Below are 22,635 nucleotides of genomic sequence, written 5' to 3'. Positions count from 1 at the left end.
TTTGACTTAGCGAATTTTCTTGTAATATTAAATATCTTATGTTTCCAACATTCCATTTTTTACCCTTGGGTATATATTTGGAACATTTTTTTCCACTTGTCCACTTGAATGTTTTTTCCCTTTCTTGCTGACAGTATTATCTATCATAGCTGTAGATAGATAGAGAGAGATTTTCATAGGTTTTATTTTAAATAACTAAATAGGAATAATTTTCTTTGGCAAGAACACAAAGTCTTCCATCCATTGCTTCTGTGAAAGTGACATTTTGAATGAAGACAAAACTGTTAAGTAGAAACAATTTATATTTTTAAAAATATAGTTGCAATTAAAAAAATTTTTTTTCAGCAAAGCAAAATTGTGTAAAGTGTCTGTATATTCATTTTCTATATGGCTGCTTTATTTTTTGAGGATAATAATCTTACTGATTCGGTATGTTTCATTTTATATTTTTCTGGATTTTCAAGTTTTTTTTTTTTTTTTTCGTTTCCTCCCTAGTGCAAAATTAGTTTTTAGTGATGATGAAGAGTCTCCTGTCAACCAGAAAAAAGAGAAAAGGTATTAACATACTTTGATTTTATTTTTAGAGTTCTTAAAAGTACCTTTAGAAACATAATTCATCTGAATGTATTTTTTTTAGTAATACTTTCTTTCACAGCAGAGAAACAGATGAAAAATCTACAAAAGCTACCAGTAATGTAAAAAGTGACAAAGATAGGGACAGAAAACCAGAGAGAGAACGTAGCCTTTCAGACCGTGAACGGGAAAGCAGACCTCCTCGTGAATCTGATTGGTCGAGAGAGAGTAGATCTGATAAAAAGAATGAGCAAGAAAATGACTGGAGTGTAGAACGAGGGGATGGATTTGATCGTGACAGAGTAAGCTAAATTTCTTAATAATCATCAAAGATTTATTGATGAAGAATTTTTCCGTTTATAGTTTTAAGTCAAAAAGTATTTCGATGTAGTGATTTTGGATGGATCAATTAGTTTAAAAAAATGAAGATTTGTTTGCAGTTTTTAAACAAATATAACTACGTATAGAACTGAACAACTTCTTCCTTCTGCATTATATGTTTTCATTTTGTAAAGACATTTTTTGAAATAATGAATACTTTCTGTGTTCAGTCTGGTTGTAAATTATGAAATTGTGGGATCTTATAAAATGAAATTTTGATGTCTGCTATTAAATTTCTGTATTTTAGCTACTGTAACTATACAACTTGTTTTTTCAGTCTTAATACTAATTACAATAATAATATTTTTAAGTAAATTTTTATTCAATAAATTTAATGATGCCTTTAAGATAATTGAAATGTATTTTAATGTGATTTTTCTAAAAGGGAAAACTACTCATTAATTTTTAATATCATAAACCAAGCTTTAAGTTTTTTTAAAAAATCAGTATCTTCTCTTGGTTGTTTTAGATTGCATGATGAGAAGAGTAAAACTTTATCAGGCTGTGTCTACATATGTAAGAAATAATAATCCTACATTTGTAAATTAAGACCTACTTATAAGAATAGCCATCATTTATATTGTATTCAAAATTATTAAATTTCTGCATTACATTTATCACCTTAAATACTTCAGTACTTATGAAATTAGTACTGCAGTTTAAAAGTAGTACAAATATTAATTGTATTTATTAAGAGTGTGCATTTTTTTATACTTGCATTAATCTCTTTTAAAACTTGAAACCAATTCAAAACTTTTAAATTGTCTGCAAATGCATACCTGTGGGTGCACTTATAGAAAGATTTTAAAATTGCATTGATTACTGAAAAGCAGCTATGATATGAGATGAAAATAAAATGTTGAATGTAGAAAATTGTCATTAAAATCCCTTTTATCCAAAAACTTAAATGCTGCAAGAGTAAAATATTGCCTGAAAAGCCATAAAAAATTGTTGTGAACCAATCAAAATCTGTCTTGTGGTGACAAGACAAAAGCGGTAGTGCATTAAAAGATTTCTCAAAGTGTGATAAATTAGGCAATAAATATGATTGTAATAACTAAAATGATATATTGCATATTCCCGGGTTTTTTTACTTATGGTTAAAATTTTAGGTAGTGATAAAAAATAACCAAGAGGAGAAATTTTATTTGCGTAATGTATTATGTTTTAATAATGTAAAGCTCCTATTATCTCCATTGTTCAGATGGTTTTAGTTTCCAAGAAAAATGCTTGTTAGAAATTCAGAAAGGTTAGAAGTATTCAATTTGAATTTTTGGAAAATGCATTTCCCTTACTCGTATGTGAAAAATCATTGGTTTTTGCCTTATATGGGTTTATAAGAGTACCCACCCCATATCTCAATTAGGACGAAAGGTGGAAATCTTGGACTCAACCTCCTCAGGGTAGGTCTCCTTCCATTGGTGGTATGGAAATGCAGCGACAGTGGCAACCTTCTCAACAGCCTCCCCAGAGGCCTTTCGACTACAGGGGTCCACCACCACAGCCTCCAGGGTCGGCCTATGCCTCACCTCATACGAGGATAGCAGCTGGTCCAGTACCCCTAATGCAAGTAAGGACATGGTCCTTAACATTGCCTGCATTTTATGTACTTGAAAAGCAAATCACAAAGAATAATCATAATGTTTAAAATAACATGCATGCAGTGTTAATGCCACTGTCTACAGCTGATAAACAGCACTTAAAGAGCACTTTTCTGGTACCAAAAAACTGCTTTATAATGATCTGATATTAGTGTAATATTTTGTGTGAAAGGTGCTTGCTATTGCATCATGCATATTTTTTCTTTGATATTTTAAAATTTCTTTAATTTTACATTATTTTTCTCTAACATCTAAATTAAACAGCTTCTATCTTGTAAATGAGACCCCATCATTGACTGGTTGCTTCCTTGGAACTTTTGCATCTTAGAATCAGTTCCTGTTGGTGTAACTTATTGGCAATTAAGACTTTTCTTGATTTTTCTTATTTATGTATGATGTTCCGTAGAAAAGTCCCATATAAAGTTTTCTTTCTTTTGATATTAAATTAATTAATCAAGCTATTTGGACAGTCACACTGGCTTCACTCATGGTATAGATAGTATTTGCCATTAATTGATTTTCAAAAAAAGTTAGGTAAAAGATCAGTCTTGTTTTGTTACATATTTTAATTTTTGTGCATTTCTGTTACACTGTAGAATGTTATTTTTATTTAGGATTGATTTCTTCAAAGCATCACTAAAGGATGTAATTTCTTTATAGTTTGAAGATTTGTTTATTTTACTCTGAAGGACTTTTCACCTTATTAAAGTTTTTGTACTGCTTATAGACATCAGTCTTTTCGAATACTCTTTAACATTGAGGTTAGAGAGCCATTTGGTTGTACATGGTTGCTTATATCTATCTACCTGGTACATTCCCCATCATTAAGTTAAATGATGTGCTAGTCATTCTTTTGAAGCGATTGAAAGTAACTCTTATTTCAATGCACCTTCCCTAACTTTTGTTTTAGCATCTTGCAATCCATGTCCAAAGGGAAACTGCACAAAGTTCCACAAGAGAGAAGTAATCTCTTCGCTTATGTAGGTTATTGTTAATGCTGTGGCATTGGAGAAGGAAATCCATTCCAACAAAAATTTGTATTTATGAGTGTTTTAGAGGAACAGATTGTGGCTTCTACCGATGTAAAAGAGTTAAAACATCTTTACCCATTAGCAAAGGCTGTAGTGTGATCCATAATTAAAATAATCTAATCCCTTCAAGTTCATTAGGGACAGCTGACCCATGTAAATTGCTTTCTGTATGGATATTTGTAATCAAGATCATTTATGCTCAGATATAAAAATTTACATTATATCATTTTGAATTGAAATATGCAGTGCAGTTTTTAGGATTCGGATATCAACATTTTGCTGAATCGGTGGAAGTTTGTAGTATAAAGTATTGAATTACTCTTTATCTTTTTTGATGTATTTGGAAGGGAAAAAATAGGCAGCTCAGTCAGTGTACTTAGAGCAGTAATGGCTGAATTAAAAAAATATTTTTATAGCAAAATTGCTTAAATTCAAAGCCCCCCTCTTTTTTGCACATACAATTAAAAAGCTAATTTTGATTCTTAGTTTGAGTATAGACTTTTTGTTTTGTTAATAAAGTTACTTTTAAAAGTCTTGAAATAATTCTTTTGTCTTATAGCATGGTAGCTATCCTCCACCTAGGCCCGCTCGCCCTGGTCCACGTTCATCTTCTGTTGCTGATGATGATGAACTGTGGAGACAACGAAGAAAACAACATACTGAAGAAATGACCATAACTGTGGAAAGGGCAAGACAGCGAAGAGCTGAAGAAGAGAAGCACTATGAACAAAGTAAACAGAGTGCTCAGGAAAAAGCTAAAAGCTTTGAAAAAAGCGACAAGGTATAGCTTTTTTATCTTTTGCAAAAATCAGCTAGTTACCTAAAAAGAATTATTAATGCCTACAAAAAATGCATTTTCATCAATTTAAATTTCAATATGCACAAATTATGAATTACATAAAAATCTAGTACATGCCATTTATTTTTATGATCATAAATAGGTGTAATGTCAGTTGTTTAATATGTAAACACATTCCCATTCCATCAATTTCTGGAAGGAATTGTGTCATACTCCAAAGCATTTGGAGGCAGTGAGATTAATCTTTTTCATAAAAAAAATTTTTAATCAAAATGTTATTTTGAGGTATATTAAAATTTATCTCTTTTTATATAAATCCGTGCGATAAAGTTGTGATAAAGATAAAAAAAAAGGTAAAGCATTGCTATTAATACTAGAATGTAACCTATTAAAATTATTTCTGTGTTTTGAAATAGAAAACTTGAATACATCAGATGCACAGTATGTGCTGCACAAGTGTACAAAATTTATGCAACTTATCTGATTTTTGCCTTAATTCTGCAAAAAATCAACTGAAAGACATAAATCAGGGTTCGTATGGTCCTTGGAGTCCTTAGATTTTTTGGAATCGGTTTTTGGTCCTTAATTTTGGCTAAAATCAGCAGAAGGTCCTTAATTTTAATCATCTGAAATTTCTGTTTTTAGGACTGCCATTTTGAGTGTAAATTAGCATTTTGGAGGAAAAGTTTTGGCGATTCACTGACGTGTATATGGTTATCTTTTGAATGGGTTTATGAGTTATAATTTGTTTCTATTTCTAATATGCTATATGGGATACTCGAGTTTCTAAGCAAGAAGTGAAACATAGTATTTTGAAATTCCTTTTTTCTAACAAAGAGCTCTTAACAACTTTTTGCATTTGGGGATGTGAATTTTTTTTATTAAACAGTTCTAAATTTGGCTGCTTTTCAACATTTTGGAGATTTTAAGATCAGTTTCTATAGAAACTTTTTAATTCCGAGATCTGAGAACTTTTCGCTGATTTTTTTTAAAAACACCGTAACATTGATAAAATGCATGGTATTGGTAATATATTGAAATTATTATATTGTAGCTGCAGCTATGAAAGTAGTGGAAGAACTTTCATAAGAAGACAAAAATAAGTTTTCATGTTAGAAGTTACTTCTGTCGAGTATGTGATTATATACTACATAAATTTCCAGTCAACGATGAAGTGATTTTGCATGCTAAAGTTGCTGATGTTTCTGCTGTAACAAATGCATCTTTTTCTGATGTAAGGTACTTTTTGAACAGTTTTATGATATTGATGTTGCCACTGATTTATTGCAGTCTCAATTTTGCGGTTTACAATTAGAAAACTTGGATGAAGTTTAAAATCAGTTAGGATTGATACCCTGTGGAGTTTAATTGGAAAACTGAAAGGTGCAGAAGGAATTTAAAATATAGTGAACTGTCTAGAAGTATGTTGGCCATCTTGACAGTTTCCCATAGTTATGCAGAGTGCAAGACGATTTTCAGTGTTGTGAAAACAAGAACTAAATTTAGATCTAATATTTATTAGTGATGACACGTTAGAAAAACTTTTATTCACGAAAGCAGGCCTACGTGGCAATTGCTATGAACAAAATTATGAAGTTTCTTAATGAAAGCAAAATCTGCCATTGTTCATAACATTTGTACGAAAACTGATTAAAGTGTCTTTTTTAGTGTCTTTTTTGTTTGTTTTCTTAAACAATGCAAGTAATAAAAATGTTTTTTATGTGTAAGGTATTTTGTGTTGCTTGCATTTAAGAATTAGTAGCTATTTAAGTTAATTCATTGTTAAAAACTAATATATTTTTATCATTTGAAGTCTTTTTAACATTGTGAAAAGTCTCCTGATTTTTGAGTGTCATAGATTGGCAAGTATGTTAATATAAATAATTTGCTATGTCATCAATTTTTTTCTATAGCATCTATTACTTTTATATTAAAAAAATAAGCTGTAATAACTGTGTATATGTTTACATATTTACAGTGGATGAACAAAAATATGGAAACACCTTGTGAAATGCATGTTTGAAAAGAAAGATTGATTTTAATGAAATATGTAGGTGGTGCTGGTATTTTTGATTACTGACACCACCTATACAACTTTGTAAATGTGCTAAACAGTTCAGTTGTTGTCAGAGTACTGTTATGTGAGGTTGTCATTGCATTATGTCAGAGTTAACAGACTTTGAACGTGGGCAAATTATTGGAGCACGTATGGTAGGTGCTTCCGTAAGCAAGGTAGCCGAGGTGTTTAGTGTTTCAAGAGGTACTGTATCGAAGATTTATTCAGCATATTTGAAAAGCGGAAAAACATCATCTGCTAAATCACAGCGCGGACGAAAGTGTGTCCTGAGTGATCGTGACAGACGATCATTAAGGGCAATTGTGACGAAAAATAAGAAGACCACAGCTGCAAAAGTTACTGCTGAAATGAATGTTGTGTTACCGAACCCTGTGAGTACCAAAACAATTAGAAGGGAGCTTCATAAACAGGGAATTGCTGGCCGTGATGCAATTGAGAAGCCACTCATCAGTGACGCTAATGCCCGTAACAGGAAAAGGTGGTGTTTAAGTCATGAAGCCTGGACTATAGAGCAGTGGAAGCGAGTAATATGGTCTGACGAGTCTTCTTTCACATTGTTTCCCACTTCTGGCCGAGTTTACATCTGGAGAACGCCATCTCAAGCCTATAATACAGACTGCTTGTTGCCAAGAGCGAAACATGGCGGGGGTTCTGTTATGGTTTGGGCAGCCATATCGTGGTTCTTTGCTAGCCCCATAACTGTGTCAGGGCACATGACTGCCAAGACTTATGTGAACATTTTGGCCGATAAATGTTCATCCCATGGTACAAACTTTGTTCCCCGATGGTGATGGTGTCTTCCAAGACAACAAAGCCCCTGTTCACACAGCTCACATTGTCCGGGACTGGTTTTCTGAGCACGAGGATGAGTTGTCCCATCTCCCCTGGCCACGACAGTTACCAGATCTGAATATTATCGAACCTTTGTAGTCTACATTGGAACGGAAAGTGCGTTCTCGTTATCCACCGCCAACATCGTTATCTGAACTTGCCACCGTTTTGCAGGAAGAATGGTATAATATTCCCTTGGCAAACATACAGGACAGTTTTGCAGGAAGAATGGTATAATATTCCCTTGGCAAACATACAGGAACTGTATTTATCCATTCCGAGAAGACTGCAAGCTGTTTTGGATGCCAACAGGTTTCCTACACCATATTAAGCAAAGAAACATGTTTTTTGAAAGGTGTTTCCATATTTTTGTCCAACCCGTGTATATATGGAGTTCGTGTCTTTAAAATTCCAGGAGTTAGAGTTGGAGTCATTATGTTTGAAATAATTTTCTGTATATGATTATGTAATTGCTTGCAGTGCATTACTGCATAAATCTAACATTAATAAAGAAAGTGCCTTTCTTAATTTTTGAAAATGATTGAACAGCTGTATTTATTGAATGTATTTTTTTATATTCAGGAAAAAGAAAGTGTAGATACTGATGAACCAGACAGATCAAGACATAGCAGTGAAAGTAGGGAAGACAAACCACCTAGCCGTGATGGCAGAGAGAGAGAACGTGATAGAGATAGATCTCAACCCAATTATCAAGTATGTATTAGTCATGTATGGCATATTAAGCATTTACTTTTTATGGAATATCATGGAAGTGTTTTATATGAGCAAAAATTTTAATGTAAAAATATGCCCAATTCCTAATAAATATATTATCATTGGTATAAAAGGTTTTATAAGAGACATCAGAGAGCATGCCATATGTTCAGTAGAAAAGTAGTACAGATGCTATTTTTTGCTTTATTTGCATGTCATGGAGTCCAAAGATGCTTAAATGATGCTTTTGATGTACCTTGATTATTTCTGTGGTGAGGGGAAAAATGTGATTGGTTTTTGTTAAAACATCAGATGCTAATATTATTTGTTGTTTTGGGCTTTTCTATCAGGAATGTGGAGTGTATTTGTTGTTGTTACTGTTCATGAGCTATGATACTCCATTCCATATCCTTCCTTCAATGATTATTATATATTTTAAACAAATGGGTATTAGATCTGTGCAGTTTATGGTACTCCTTAATTAAATTACCGCCTTGAGAAGGAAGAGACACTTGTCTGTTCTAGAGTCCCACCAGTAGCCAGGTCGGAAATTTTGTAACTTGGTGAAAAACCTTTGTTTATTGTCGTGTCAATAGGTGTTCTCTTTCTAGGTAATAATAATGAGTATTTTATACGAAAAATATTTTGAACCATTTTCCAATGCTTGTTTGCCAATTTTTGAGACTGCACTTTCATAAAATTCAGTCTTAAAAATGGCCCACCAACTGTTATGCGGTTAAGTGGCTATCACTGGTAGTTCAGCCCAAGGTGCACATCCTGGTGAACGTGCAGGCTGCATGGACATTTTTGTGATTGTCCTCGTATGTAACGTGCAAATGAGTCAGTTTCCCTAAGAAAATCCTCCACAAAGGTACCCTTCCTCTTCCGGTAGCCTTTGAATGCTTTGCCATATAATCAAAACAAACCAAAGCATATGGGAAATGTTTGAAGTGAAACATCGTAACTGCATAGGCAGAAAAACATATTTCTGATGAAATTTAAGCCTTATCAGTTTCTAAATTTCACAATATCATTACACGGTGTGTTCTGACCTGCCTCCAAAAATATGTGCTGAGGTAAAACTGATTATTGATATGATGATAAAATAATAGCATATCATTAGTTTGATTGTATGTATTATTAGAAATATGGCATTTTTATAGAAAGTACCCAAATCAGTTGCTAAGTTTTAGTGCTAAGTGCTAGTTAGTGTTCAAGTCATTTTAAATATAGCTATTAAAGCTAAGTTTTTTTAGTGGAGGGCTAATAAATTATGGTAATGCAGTAGTAGTATTCATAATTTCATCACTTTTTAAATCTTTTTATTCATGTTTATGTGTGAAAAAATTACTAAATATTTTATATATATATAACAATTTTCCTCTAGGGATACAATTTTTCACGACAGTTTCAAAAAAATGTTCCACCACGTTTTCAGAAGCAGGCTGCAGAATACATGAGGCAGCAGCAAACACAGCAGCCAATTCCTTTGGTCTCACCTCAAAGTGGACAAGCCCATTTTATGCGTTCTCAGTCTGTTGGGCAGTCATCTGGTTCCAGCTCAGGCTCTTTATCTGTATCTGCTGGTAATAGTGGCCATGGTGCTCCACCGCCTGCTCCCGTGTCTATGGGTGTGAATTATGATGCTGGATGGGGATCTCATCCTTCATATGTTAATCAAGTTTCAGGTAGGAAATTTAATTTGATCACTAATGCTTTTTTCATCATCTGAATTGTTCCCCCCCCCCTCAATTATTTTCAAGTGCTTCTTCTAATGTAATTTTGTTCTTACTTTCAAATTTACTGGAATGTTAAAAAGATGATTTTCCTGAACTGACTGTTTCCTGCCCCCCTTCTCCCCAGAAAAACCAGTATGATTGAGAGGGACAACAGAATAAATAAAAGAGCACTTGGTGGGCATTTGTCATTTTTTGAAAGTCTTGCTTTATTGAAGTCAGAAATGAATCTTAAATCACAGGAATTTACAAAAAGTTTCAGACTTCTATTGCTGCAGATTTTAGTTGAAGGAATCTTAATAATTAAGTTCAGAAGTTGATTAAAATTAGCTTCACATTCTGTCAGATTAATTTTCTGCATAAAGTATTACGTTGGGTGAAAAAGAGGGCAGTGTAGTAGATTATGTATTTTTCTAAACTTTTCCTTATTTTTAGAGTAATGCTTCAATCACAGGATTGCTAGTTCTGAATTTTTTTCCCATTTTTAAAGCATTAGTACTCAAATTATTGTTAAGTGGACCATTTTCCATTCCTCATTTATCTTGGGTATTTTTTGCATATGAGGTTGTTGTTTGTTATATGTAACGAAAAAGAGAATGTCAAACGCAATGTATCATAGTGCCTTGAAGGACAATTAGAAGTGTTCATGTATCCCAACAAAATGTACCATGTGTAATCGCCATATGCCACTCAACATCAGATATCGAATCGGACTGCTGCCTGACCGCCTCCACATGTGTGTGCATTGGTCGTCAGAAAAGAGACAATCAGAATTCATCGCTGAAGGTCACATGCCTCTAGCTTGCCCGAGTTCAGAATAAATCCAGTTGAAATTGCCTATGGATGTGTAATTAGTGGCAGCACATACCACTGTCAGCTAGGCTTCTTCGAATGGATTTCCTAGATAACATTGGATGCCTGGAATGTGGTAAATGCCGTAGAATCGATGCTAGTGATGTTGCTGGTACGAAATCGCATGTTCCTCGCACTCATTTGTGTTCTTGGAACAACCTAACTCTCTACGCCGGTAGACTATTCTTCCCGTGATCCGGCAACACTGAGAGCAACTACAGTATTGCTCGGTGATGGTTGATACACCTGTTTGACCAACCTGCTTCTCCGATGCCTATTATATGCCCCTTCTTAAAGTCCCAACAACTGTTGGGACAACAACTGTTGCCGTCGATTAAGTCTCGAAGGCATCTCTAGTCACAATACCAAGTAGAAGAGTTATTTGAATAGGCCAACAGCACGACCAATCATGTTTTTAAACTCTCCCAGCTGCCCATCTCGTATGCACATAGCATGCTTGCCCTTGTCTCATTGGTGTCTAAATTTAAGTCATCTGCATTTCTCTTGCCAGACTACATTCTGGCAGAGTTTCGTAATTGTGGCTCGATTTCTTCTCTGTGCTCATATTTTTTTTTTGTGACTGTGCATTTTCCTATATGAACATGGTTATTTTGTGTATGCTGGATTTGGTTTTAAATTTGTACAAGAAGTTTTATGTCACTATGCATAAAATGTGTTTTTAAAAGTAGTATATTATGTAGAAAGTGTGTATACCTTTTTATTTGTTTATTATTATGTAATATTTATTATTTCTGATATATAGTGTCTAGTTATAATTTGAAAAGTTTATTGAACATCTGTAAGCACTAATGAAAGAGGGGTAGATTGCTAAGTCATGCAGATTGATAAGTTATGCAAGAAGTGTGAAGACTTTTTATGTCAAAATTCTTAACAGTACTTATGGAAGTCAAAGAAGCCTACAGACTTAGAATATTTGGTACTTCTTGATTATTTGCACCACTACCAAAAATTCGCTTAAATGTGTTGATGGGGGCAGCACATGACGTTGCCTAAAATTATTTATGTGCCACTCTATGATATCAACAAGAATTATGTGATAATCGTGATGTGTGTCTAAGTGGATTTGCACTTTTGAAATTAAGTTCTCGTTCTTTTGATTTGTGTTTCTGTTTGCATTAAGTTCATTTGTTTTTCTTGTAATGAAGAACAATGATGGGATTGTGTAGTTTACTATCTGAAGAAGAAAGCATTATACATCGGCAGAAGTATGGCATTTTGTCCAGGAATGGAAAAATCAGTTCTGTGAAATTGTATTTCTGTGGGTATGAACAAATTTTATTGAAATGTAATGTGAAACATTGTAAGAATGAGAAAGTGGTTTGAAAATAGCCATATCTTATTCATAGCAGATGTTCCTTTGTATTTGGGCAGGAAAATATGCCAGTGACATTTTGTGAACAACTGAGATTATTCCCAACCACAGCTATATATTTGTATAATGAGCTCTAAAAAATGTGCATATCTTGTATCGGGGCGGGGGAGGTAGCAGTGGCGAGATTTTTGAATAAATGGGTAAGGATATCCAAGCAGATGTCTGTCTCGAAGTTTACAAAATAAAAATAAATAAAGACAATAAATTCGTTAATTCAAGAATTTAGCATGCTTTCATGATTCAACATCCTGATTCTCCGCTTCATATCACGTGACCCCAAGTTGTCTCATCTCACGTAAACTACGCTACAAAAATGTAATTCTCTCGATAATTATCTACATTAATTTCAAGTAAAATCTTAATTTGGAATAAAAGTTTAAATGCAAGAATTATTTCAATTCGTACTAATGGCTTACTCGGAAGTTACGTAAAACCGCAGTGCTTTATTTAGCTAGGGCATTCTCATTAGGATTTAATAATTTAACCCTTGACTTTGCCTTTTCTATATTTTCGCCTTCAGGCGAGCGTGTGATTGCATCGTAATCTTAGGGCTTAAAATTAAACTAATTGGTAAAAATTATACTTAGTTGTATGCCAGTATTGAAAGAAACAATCAATCTGATAAGAAATGGTTGCATTTCTTTTGAAAATGAGGAGTAAAAGGTTACCAGGGAGGATATTCCATTTGGCATCGGTAGTACCATTATTGGTACTTTATCGCCTGCCCTGGCAAAATGGAAAAGTACAAAATTTACTTAACAATAAATATTTAATCTTTGCCGAGAGTGGCAATAAAAATAGTTAATTAGAAAAAGTTATACTAACCCTAAGCGCTATGTACATTTTTGCAGCAAAGCATTTTAGAAGTCTTATTTTGGGTTGAGAGAGTTGCATTTGCTTGTGAATGTTTTTGGTTTTATTTATTTTAAAAATATGCATATTTTTCATGCAAATGAAATGTAAAATTCTGTAACTCGCCATGTTTTATCTTAAAAACAGTTCCCCATGTGCATTCAGAGTTTACTGGGGTGTGTGCCATAGTACTCATTATTTGACATCATTATCCTTCTCTTGCCTTTTTGAACACAATGCAGTCCCTTTTCCCACTTTTCCAAATTATGTGCAGTTTTCTGTTTAGTCTTGTCTTAGAAGCTGATATAGAAGCTCCTGATGCAACTGTATCCTGATGAAAAATTTCCTGCGAGCTGATTGAATAAAATTCTCCATTAGCCTTTGAGTCTGTGCTTATTTTAATTGTGTTGTACAGTTTTATAGATAAAGTATAAATTTATTGACATCTGCATTCTTCAGAAACTAAAAAGTCATAAAATAACTTGACCTTAGTGTGACTTGGCATATTTTAACTTGTAGGTAACAATTGCCAACACCTACAATTACATAGCATCTTAAAAGTGATCATATTACAAACATTTGGCTGTGCAGCAGAGCCACCAGAGTTGCAGAGCAAATAAATGCTGCCTTCATACTAGAACCAAGAGACTGCTAAGAGTTATCTGATAGTCATTTTTCTCCTTTTAGGTATGCCTCCTCCTGTTTCTAAAAGTGTTTCCAGGCAGCGATCTAATAGCCAGGAATCGGGAACTGACAGTTATGAAAGTGACAGTTGTGCTCCAGAATCAAGTGCAGTGTATGACAGAGAAGCAAGGGAAAACTATTGGAATCGTGATAGACGACAGAATGCGTCAGGTAGTTTTAGGTTTTAGTAATATGTTTAAAAGTATATTGGCAATTTAGAAGTTGAATTTTAATCTTTAATGATTAAAAATGTAGCAGTAACACTCAAAGGCACATAGTGTAAGTAATTTCGGATATATTGAGCAGTATGCCTTACAAAATTGCATTTCTTTTACTTCCGTTATCTTTGATGAATCATCACTGCTGCACATACCCAAGCCCTAATTCTAACAAGGTTCTTTGCAGGGGAGGAAATTATTACAGAAAATAATGCCAAATTGTCAGCCCACCTTGTGTAAGGATTCTTGAAATGTACCTTTTATTCTGTATCGGCTGGTGGTTCTTTCCCTCTCAACAGGTACTACTGGTCCTGCAGTTGAAATATATACGTAACGTATTTGGAAACTAAGTACTGTTTCATACCTGCCAACTTTTACGAATTTTTCGTAATTTTTACGAAAATGCGTTTGTCTTTAAGATTTTACGATCGTAATCCATTTTTTACGATTTTTTCCTTTTTCAAGTGTTTTTAATGATTTTTGGTCGAAATTTTAGAATTTTCACCAATTCAGCGATTTTTGCCAATTGCATCGTGTTTTACCGCCAACTACCGACTACTTCGAATCCAGTAACCTGCGGTTTCTCCCAACTCGCCGCTTAACCAGCCAATACAATGCGCTGAACTTGTTTCTCCCACACTTTTCTTTGTGGGCACCAGATTATTTTTTTTTCGTGTTCGCTTCAGCAGCAAGGGAATTACTCAGCTCAGACTGAGCGAGCGTGGATTGTCGTATTCTGTTTTTTTTCCCCCCTTCTTTCTTGCTTGCTTGCACGTGCTACGAATTTTCTTAAGACGTCGTTGTTACAAAATGAGTTCAAAAAATCCGTATTCTCAATAGTGTCGGCCTGCCTACAAAGCCGAATTTCCAACAATTAAAGAATCCTTCAAAGGAAATAACTATGCATTTTTGCAACGTGTGCGCTTTCATAATAAGTCACGGTGGAAGAAGCGACATTGTGAAGCATGTTAATTAAAGAAAATGAATGCCATAATGATGCTTTAGATTACATTTAGATGAATTACAGAACCAATTTTCTGCTGCACAGTTTGAAGACTTTGCCAGTTCTGGAGAAGATAGACTTGATGTCCTCGTTGGTGCCTTAAAAAGAATAAAAAGAGTTCATGGAACACCAAAATGTGATAGACTAGCAAGTTTTTATGTGCTATTCTCGTAATTCCACGCAGTAATGCTGAGTGCGAGAGAGTCTTCAGTGTTGTAAAGAAAATAACTAATGATAACAGTGTTGTAAAGAAAATAACTGATAATGCGATAACTGATGGAACGGTGAGAAAGTGGGTAAGAATGTTTAATGCAGGTCGAACAAATGTCCACGCCGAGGCTCGGAGTGGTCGGCCTTCTGTTGTCACCGATGATTTGGTAAGGAAAGTTGATGAAGCAATTCATGAGAACAGATGCTTCACAATGACAACTCTTTCAGAGGCATTTCCACAAATTTCACATACTGTTTTGTTCGAAATTGTGTCTGACCGCTTGAATTATCGCAAACTGTGTTCCCGATGGGTTTCAAAAATGCTCACTGATGTTCACAAAACAAAGCGAATTGGTAGTGCCCTGACATTCCTCACGCGGTACAGTGACGAGGGAGAAAACCAAATTGTGACAGGTGATGAAACTTGGGTGTGTCATTTCACACCAGAATCGAAACAACATATATTTGCGCTGTTCTCTCCATGTACACATCAACCTGTTCCGCTTAAAATAAACAGAGAATTGTGCACACATGGCATTGCACACTATCTTTCTACCAAATACATCCCATCATTATTTCCTTTAGCAATTTTGAGGTAAAATACTGCATTTATGCAGACAGATTACCTCAGTTACTGAAGAACTGTTATAACCACGGTTGTGTGAAAAATAATTATCTGCATGTTTGCCAGAAATGGACATATTTTGAAAATTTGGCAGTTTTGCTATGGTGGTTGCAATAATACATAAGTATTTAATCATTTAATAAAATAAAAACAATTGTTCTCTATTAATGCTTAAATTTCTTAGGACAAAATTATTTGGTAAGATTAATCTTTTAACAGTAAACCTCCATCCAGTTTAATTCCATAATATAAAAAAACATAAAAGATAAAATATTTAAAATAAATGGAATTAAAAAAATATTTTTTTAGATTTCTCAACTCACGTCGTTTACTCTGTCTCTCAACTTCAGCTTTTAACTTTTGGTACTTTTCTGTTCGATAAACCATGAGCCATGTCAATCCTAAAATAAATTAGGGCAAAAATTAAAAATGTAATGCAGTCAAATTAACCCCTTAACTGCCGCGGGCGTATATATACGCCTTGCTCAGCCGATGCATTAACTGCCCCATGCGTATATATATATACGTCCTTCCAAACTGCTATCATTTGCTTTGCGCTGCTATACCTAAAATTATTCACAAAGTTAACGCATCGGCTGTGCATCTGGGGCAGTTAACGCATCGGCTGAGCAAGGCATATATATACGCCCGCGGCAGTTAAGGGGTTAAGAAAGAGATATTTTGTAAATTACGAAAGAATGAACAAAGAAGAGTTATACACAACTTCCTAGAGGTGAAACCATTAATGCAGCACGATATTGTGAGACTTTAACAAAACTAAGGCGTGCCATTCAAAACAAACGAGGAGGAATGCTCAGTAAAGGAATTGTGTTGCTCCATGACAATGCTAGGCCCCATACTGCTGGTGTCACTCAATCGTTAATTCGACAGTTTCATTGGGAGCAGTTCGATCACCCGCCGTACAGCCCGGACTTGGCGCCGTCTGACTATCGCTTGTTCCTGCACATGAAGCGCGAGCTTGGTGGCAAGCGCTTTGGATCTGACAATGACACAAAAAATGCTGTGGAGTCGTGGTTATCGAAACTGGCGGGAAGTTTCTTTGACGATGGTATACAAAAACTGGTCACCCGCTATGACAAGTGTTTGATCATTGGCGGAAACAAATAGTTTAAGACATGTATTTTCATGTAAAAATAAAATTGGATTCGAAAAAATTGTTTTACTATTTTTTTTTTTCAAAATGGTACTTAGTTTCCGAATATGCCTCGTACCTATACTGAACTTTAAACATTTATGAATAAAAAAATTTTTCAGAGTCAATTTAATTATTTTGATTTTTCATTGTGAAATTTATTTGGATTAGAAATGCTAGTTCTAACAGCAGCTTTTTGTCTTTTCTGGTATGTTCATTCAATCCATCTGTGACCACCATTACATCTTTTTTTTTTTTTTTTTTTTTTTTATTTTTTTTCTGTGTATACCCTTGGACTATTTCACATTTTCAACCTTGTAGGGTGTGCCTACCACAGGTTGAGAATCGCTTACTAGAGACTTTGTGGAGCAAGATGCACAGTTTATAAAGTGTTTCTCCCACTTTCTTGGCCTGCCTTCGTGGTATGGTGGTCTGCACGCTGGGCATGTATTCCAGAGGTCTGTGGTTCGATTTCTGGCAAAGGCATTGTGTATTTTTCATCTTGCCTGCTTCCAAAAAATCCTAATGTCTCTACAAATGTAGGCACCAAAGCAAAGAAACCCTACCTTTGATGTAATGTAAAAATATTCTTTCAGCATTTGTATTGTTTAATTCAGGAAACACAGTAATTTCTGAATAAGGAAGATTTGGATCAAAATTTCAACCACACAATTCATTGGCCTTTATGTGTGCAGCATGGGCACTGTCACGGGAGATAAATGGGATGCTTAAATAAAAAACATTTAAGGTCTTTCATTCTGAGACAATTTCTGGGTTAAAAAAAATCAGTATGAGAGGCCTCCTTAGAGAGAAGGAAGCCCCTGCTCCATAAATTTTCCAGCTGTGACCAGTGGTATATTTTCTGAACTCCCCCCCCTTCCCCCGAAAAAAAAACTGAAGTCATGGGTGGAAAAGATTATTTATTTGGTGACTGGTCCGTATTTCTTTATGAATGTGGTTTTACTGGGTCTTAATTTATGAGCTATCCTTTAGTAAAGAAAATTACGATAAATTATTTTTGTTGTCAGTAGTAGATATACAGTGATTTGAAGGAAACCATAAGCCTAAAAAGAGAAGTACCTAAAGTTTGGGAGAGAGACAAAAGTTGTATGTGGATTTGCAGTTGCTATGATATTGACATCCTTAAACTCCTCATAATTCAGGTGTTCTGTGTATTTGCAGATTGAGTGCTAGTGTGCTTTTAATGCTATAAAGGAATAATAAAGTTGTCGTACTTCTTGTATAAAATTTGGGTTTTATGAAAATATTGTATATTTCATCTAGAAGTATATGAAAAACAAATAACATATTTATGTACTTTTGTATGAATAGTTTTAAAATGGAAGTAAGCAATATTTTTCTCTTATATCATTAAGTTAAGGATTATGTATATCAAATGAAGTATGCAAGGTACCGTTTTCTGACTTTCAAATTAAATCTCTCTTTTTTTTTAAAGCAGGTTATGAAAACTGGCATTCACCTAGTTCAAATGATGGATATTATGATCAGAAGCTAGAAGGTAATAAAATTTATGACCAGAGGCATGAATTTAAGAGAAGTGGATCTGATAAAGATGAAAAGCCTTTTGATACATATTCTAGAGAACCTGAATATAGGTATTTATTTTTACTCGTTCATAAAGTCTACATCCATTTAAAAAAAAAAAAATGTTACGTACATTAAAAGCTATCCCAGGTTCTTATTTAAAGATTAAATTCAAATTTACTGTGAATAGCTTACTGTACAGTGAAATGCCATTGTTCTATTTATATGCATTTGATCATACATCATTATTTAGATACAATAGAAATTATATTGTTTTATTTGTAGTTAGATCCTTCAAAAAGGTTTTTTTAGTGGCATAGTGTTAAAAATGTTTTGTTACCTATATAAAATAAGCTGCATGTTAGAATTAAATTCAGTTAGGTTATTATTTTACTAGGTGTTACTGTGAGAAATAGGAAAGTAATGCTTAAGTCCTGTTGTTTATAGGCTATATTTTGCTGCATATTCTCTTATGCATTGTAAAAATTTTGTAATTGAACATGGTATGATTGGAAGATCATTTGACTGTATTATTTTATTCTTTTGCAACATCGGAGTTGTTAGTGCAGTTCATGAAACTAGTTTTTCAACATGTTCATAGAAACCCTGTAACCTTCAGTAGTCAATTTATTATTTCCTTGCCCTATCTTTCTTACCAAATTTAAGGCATTGCTTCTGTGATTGTTATGCACCGTACTAAGTGCATCAACATACTTTTATTAACAAGGTAACTTTTTCTGAAGGTGTACTTGGCATTTTTCAGTAGAAAGTATTTAAAGTGTGAATAATTTTCATATTTAAAACTGATAGAATTATCAAATTAACAGGATTATAAATAGAATCTATTAGATTTTGACTTGTGCTGTTCCAAAATTTGCTATGTATATGGATGTAATTATTTCAGAATTATGAGGGTTTTTTACATTTTTGTCTCCCGAAATTACGGGAACGAGAGATGACTGTTTAGTCTTAAAAATAATTCTAATTTCTGGTGACGTCTTATTTATTATTATTATTATTTTTCAGAGAAAAAGAATTTGACCTTCAAGATTATAGGTATAAGGGTAGGGATTCATTTAAGGAAAGCCATAAGCAAAATGAGAGCAGAGATAACAAAGATAAAATGTCAAAGTCTAACTCATGGGCAAACACACGAGAATATGAAGAACGAATGTCGGTAAGTGTTTTTTTTAATTAGAAACTACTATTTGCTAATTATTCATCGATTTTAACACATTATGGATTGTCTTCACCTTGAAAAATTGCGTAATTGCTGATTTTGAAACATAAAATAATTAATCTTTTGCTATGAAAATTGAAGTAAATGGCATGCAGTCTGTGCTTATTTAAAATATTCTTTAGCTGATGAAGAAAATTTACCTTTGCTGATGTATTACCAGTTTCAAAATATGTCCAGATCACTTGAACTGCAGCATAATAAATATATACATATATATATATTTTAATACTGATATCACTTATCTTTAAAATTTATTTCAGAATTATCCTTTTTAGATTAAAATTTGTTTACTTTTCTTACTTGACAAATTTTATGTGGAAAATTTCTTCATTACATTCTGTGACAGCTTAATACTTTTGTTACGGGTCATCTGAGGTTGTGTTGATAGTAAATGCTGTGCCATAGAAACAGAATGTACCTATATGCCAACTTACTTATGATTTAAATGAAGTAATAAAAGGTTTTGATTGCTCAGCCTTAAGTGTAGAATTTTATGGCTTTGCCAGCGTGTGATTGGCACTAGATGTAAAATTATTTTTATAATGCCACATTTAAAATTAATCAAAATAAGTAAGAATATGCATTATTTTTGTATGAAACTAGATCACAAAAGATATATTTTACAAATGAATTTTTTAGAAGATAGTTACAATAATATTATTGCAAATATATTTTTCAGAGTGTTATTCATCTTTGCACTAAATGAAACTTTATTTTCATTCCAAACCACATACATCTACAACTAGTTTCTAACCTTCATTCCATGCCAATATCAGCATATGTATGTAAAACGTAATGTCAATTGAACTTGAAAATAAACAGTAAGGTGCTGCTTTTCCCACACCAGCACGTGCCTGACGTTGAGACATCGCCCCACACTACGTGCCACAGCATGATTGGCTCTTCAGCAATAATGCCAAACACGGTAGCAAATGTGTTAATAGCTTCATTGACTTGATGATTGAATGGCCTGATTATAAGCATATCATATATATCACTGTAAAATACATACACTAGAGAAACAATTGTTACATACATTATTATTAGTGAGCAGTTGTATTCAACATTGAAAATACACTACAAAACTGGGTGTAAAATGAGTTGCAAGCGTTGTAGTTGTATTCAACCCTTTGAATGGCATGACCAGTTTTATCTGATCACAAGATTCTTGCTTGGTATACATATTTTTTATCAGTCGGTGTATATTAGCTTATAATTTAAGATATTTTGCTTCCTTAATTTCTTTAGTAATGTAAAAGTCATCTAAATAAATGTAAGTTTATGAAAATAGAGAGTAAATTCATTAATTATATAATTTTAGCTAATAAATGCTGTTGAAATGCAGGTCTTTGTGACAGATCCAAACACCTGCTCTGAGGGCTAACCCCTTAACTGCCGCGGGCGTATACATACGCCATGCTCAGCTAGTGCACGACTACTATTATTTGCTTTGCGCTGCTACTTGTAAAATTATTTGCTAAGCTTTGGAATGGAGCAACCACAATGACCTTGACAAAGTATGCAAAGGAGGAGGATATTTCAGAGAAGGAGAAATTAGAGTGTCTAAAGCAGTGAAAGTAATGAGCAATTTTTTTTTATTCTGTATCTTCCGTTTTCGTTTACCTTTTGTAATAGGTTCCAGGAATAAAGAAAGAAATAACGGATGTTTAGAAGAAATATGTTTTTTTTTAGGCATACTGATTTCACAAGGTATTATAACACTGAAACCTGATATTACACTTTACTGGTCTAAAAATGAATTGATCGAAACTCCATTTTAGGGATATTTTTTATTATAAAAACATAATTTTTTATACATCTTTTTATTATACTTTTACTCAAAACATTAAATTTTGTGCATTTATTTTTTTCTTTTATTCTTTATTTTGTGAAAGTAAAACTTGCATTTATTTTCCCTCTAATACATTGCATAAGTACGCATGCCTGTATGGAAAACCGTAGCACTGGGAAATGAATCTTGTACGTTTTCCGCGGCAGTTAAGGGGTTAAAAAAGCATGACAGCAATGTATAATTTTATGGCATCAGCAGTTACATTTGAATGTAACTAAATGAACTTCTCGGGAAGTAGATGTTAAAACTGTTAATTCATTACAACTCATGCATACTGTAAATGAATTTTGCTAGGATCCATTTGAAGAGCCACATGAAACCTGTAGAGATAAACCAGTAAAGGAGAAGATAGATCGTTATGAACGTACTGAAAAAGAAAGATGGGAAAAAGAAAGACCACCTCGACCCGACAGCAGAGATTCACGAGCAAGCCGAGACTCTGGCAAAGATGAGAGGTACAATTGATGCGAGTTATGTTGTAACTTTTATTTTAGCTAAATGTGTTTCTATTTTGCATTCAAGTATACAGATTTAATCACTAATAATAGGCTGTTAGATGTGTGCAATGATACAGAATTGGTAGCGGAAAAATTTCATATCTTGAGTTTGTGACATCTCAGATAACTAGGATCAAAATGTATTGAAAATGCTTATGTCAAAGAACCATTAAGATATAGTTACAGTTTATCGTATATTATTAGCCCAGAAGGGCTGTTTTGTTTTGGCATTTCGCATTGAAATGTCGGTTCACTTTTCAAATTGTTGCCACCAAATATTAGAGCCCTGTATTTAAAGAAATAAAATACTGAAGAATCTGCATAACTGTATGTAGGTTTCTCGCATACTGATAAAAAAACGGTACCTAGAGCCATCCAAATTTGAATAACGTACATTTCCAACCGAATATTGGCATCTAAGAGCCCCAATTTGGAATTTATTGTATTATCGATTTCATACTATTATGTAAAACTATTATGTTAAACATTGTACGGGGTTTAATTGTGACATCTCAGATAACTAGGATCAAAATGTATTGAAAATGCTTATGTCAAAGAACCATTAAAATATAGTTACAGTTTATCGTATATTATTAGCCCAGAAGGGCTATTTTGTTTTGGCATTTTGCATTGAAATGTCGGTTCACTTTTCAAATTGTTGCCACCAAATATTAGAGCCCTGTATTTAAAGAAATAAAATACTGAAGAATCTGCATAACTGTATGTAGGTTTCTCGCATGCTGATAAAACAACAGTACCTAGAGCCAT

General features: G+C 33.6%; 1 protein-coding gene across 10 annotated transcripts in view; it reads left to right on the top strand.

The window, feature by feature from the left end:
- The window catches only part of LOC118204556 (uncharacterized), a 109,632-nt gene that overhangs the window by 32,855 nt on the left and 54,142 nt on the right, over positions 1 to 22,635 (top strand). For 4 of the 10 annotated variants that reach the window (XM_085820964.1, XM_085820958.1, XM_035376868.2 and 1 more), the window contains exons 8-17: positions 496 to 555; positions 638 to 875; positions 2,321 to 2,524; positions 4,146 to 4,367; positions 7,876 to 8,007; positions 9,395 to 9,695; positions 13,528 to 13,695; positions 18,190 to 18,349; positions 19,305 to 19,455; positions 21,665 to 21,825. In XM_085820964.1, the coding sequence (XP_085677090.1) occupies positions 496 to 555; positions 638 to 875; positions 2,321 to 2,524; positions 4,146 to 4,367; positions 7,876 to 8,007; positions 9,395 to 9,695; positions 13,528 to 13,695; positions 18,190 to 18,349; positions 19,305 to 19,455; positions 21,665 to 21,825 (1,797 nt within the window). The remainder of the gene's footprint in view (positions 1 to 495; positions 556 to 637; positions 876 to 2,320; positions 2,525 to 4,145; positions 4,368 to 7,875; positions 8,008 to 9,394; positions 9,696 to 13,527; positions 13,696 to 18,189; positions 18,350 to 19,304; positions 19,456 to 21,664; positions 21,826 to 22,635) is intronic. The other 6 variants (XM_085820963.1, XM_085820961.1, XM_085820962.1 and 3 more) reach the window with 5 other exon arrangements.

The sequence above is a fragment of the Stegodyphus dumicola genome, chromosome 7 (assembly GCF_044657685.1).
Source record: "Stegodyphus dumicola isolate Sdum_Otavi_A_Nest chromosome 7, ASM4465768v1".
In the NCBI taxonomy this organism is placed as follows: Eukaryota; Metazoa; Arthropoda; class Arachnida; order Araneae; family Eresidae; genus Stegodyphus; species Stegodyphus dumicola.
This window is presented reverse-complemented; position numbering and strand designations above follow the sequence as displayed.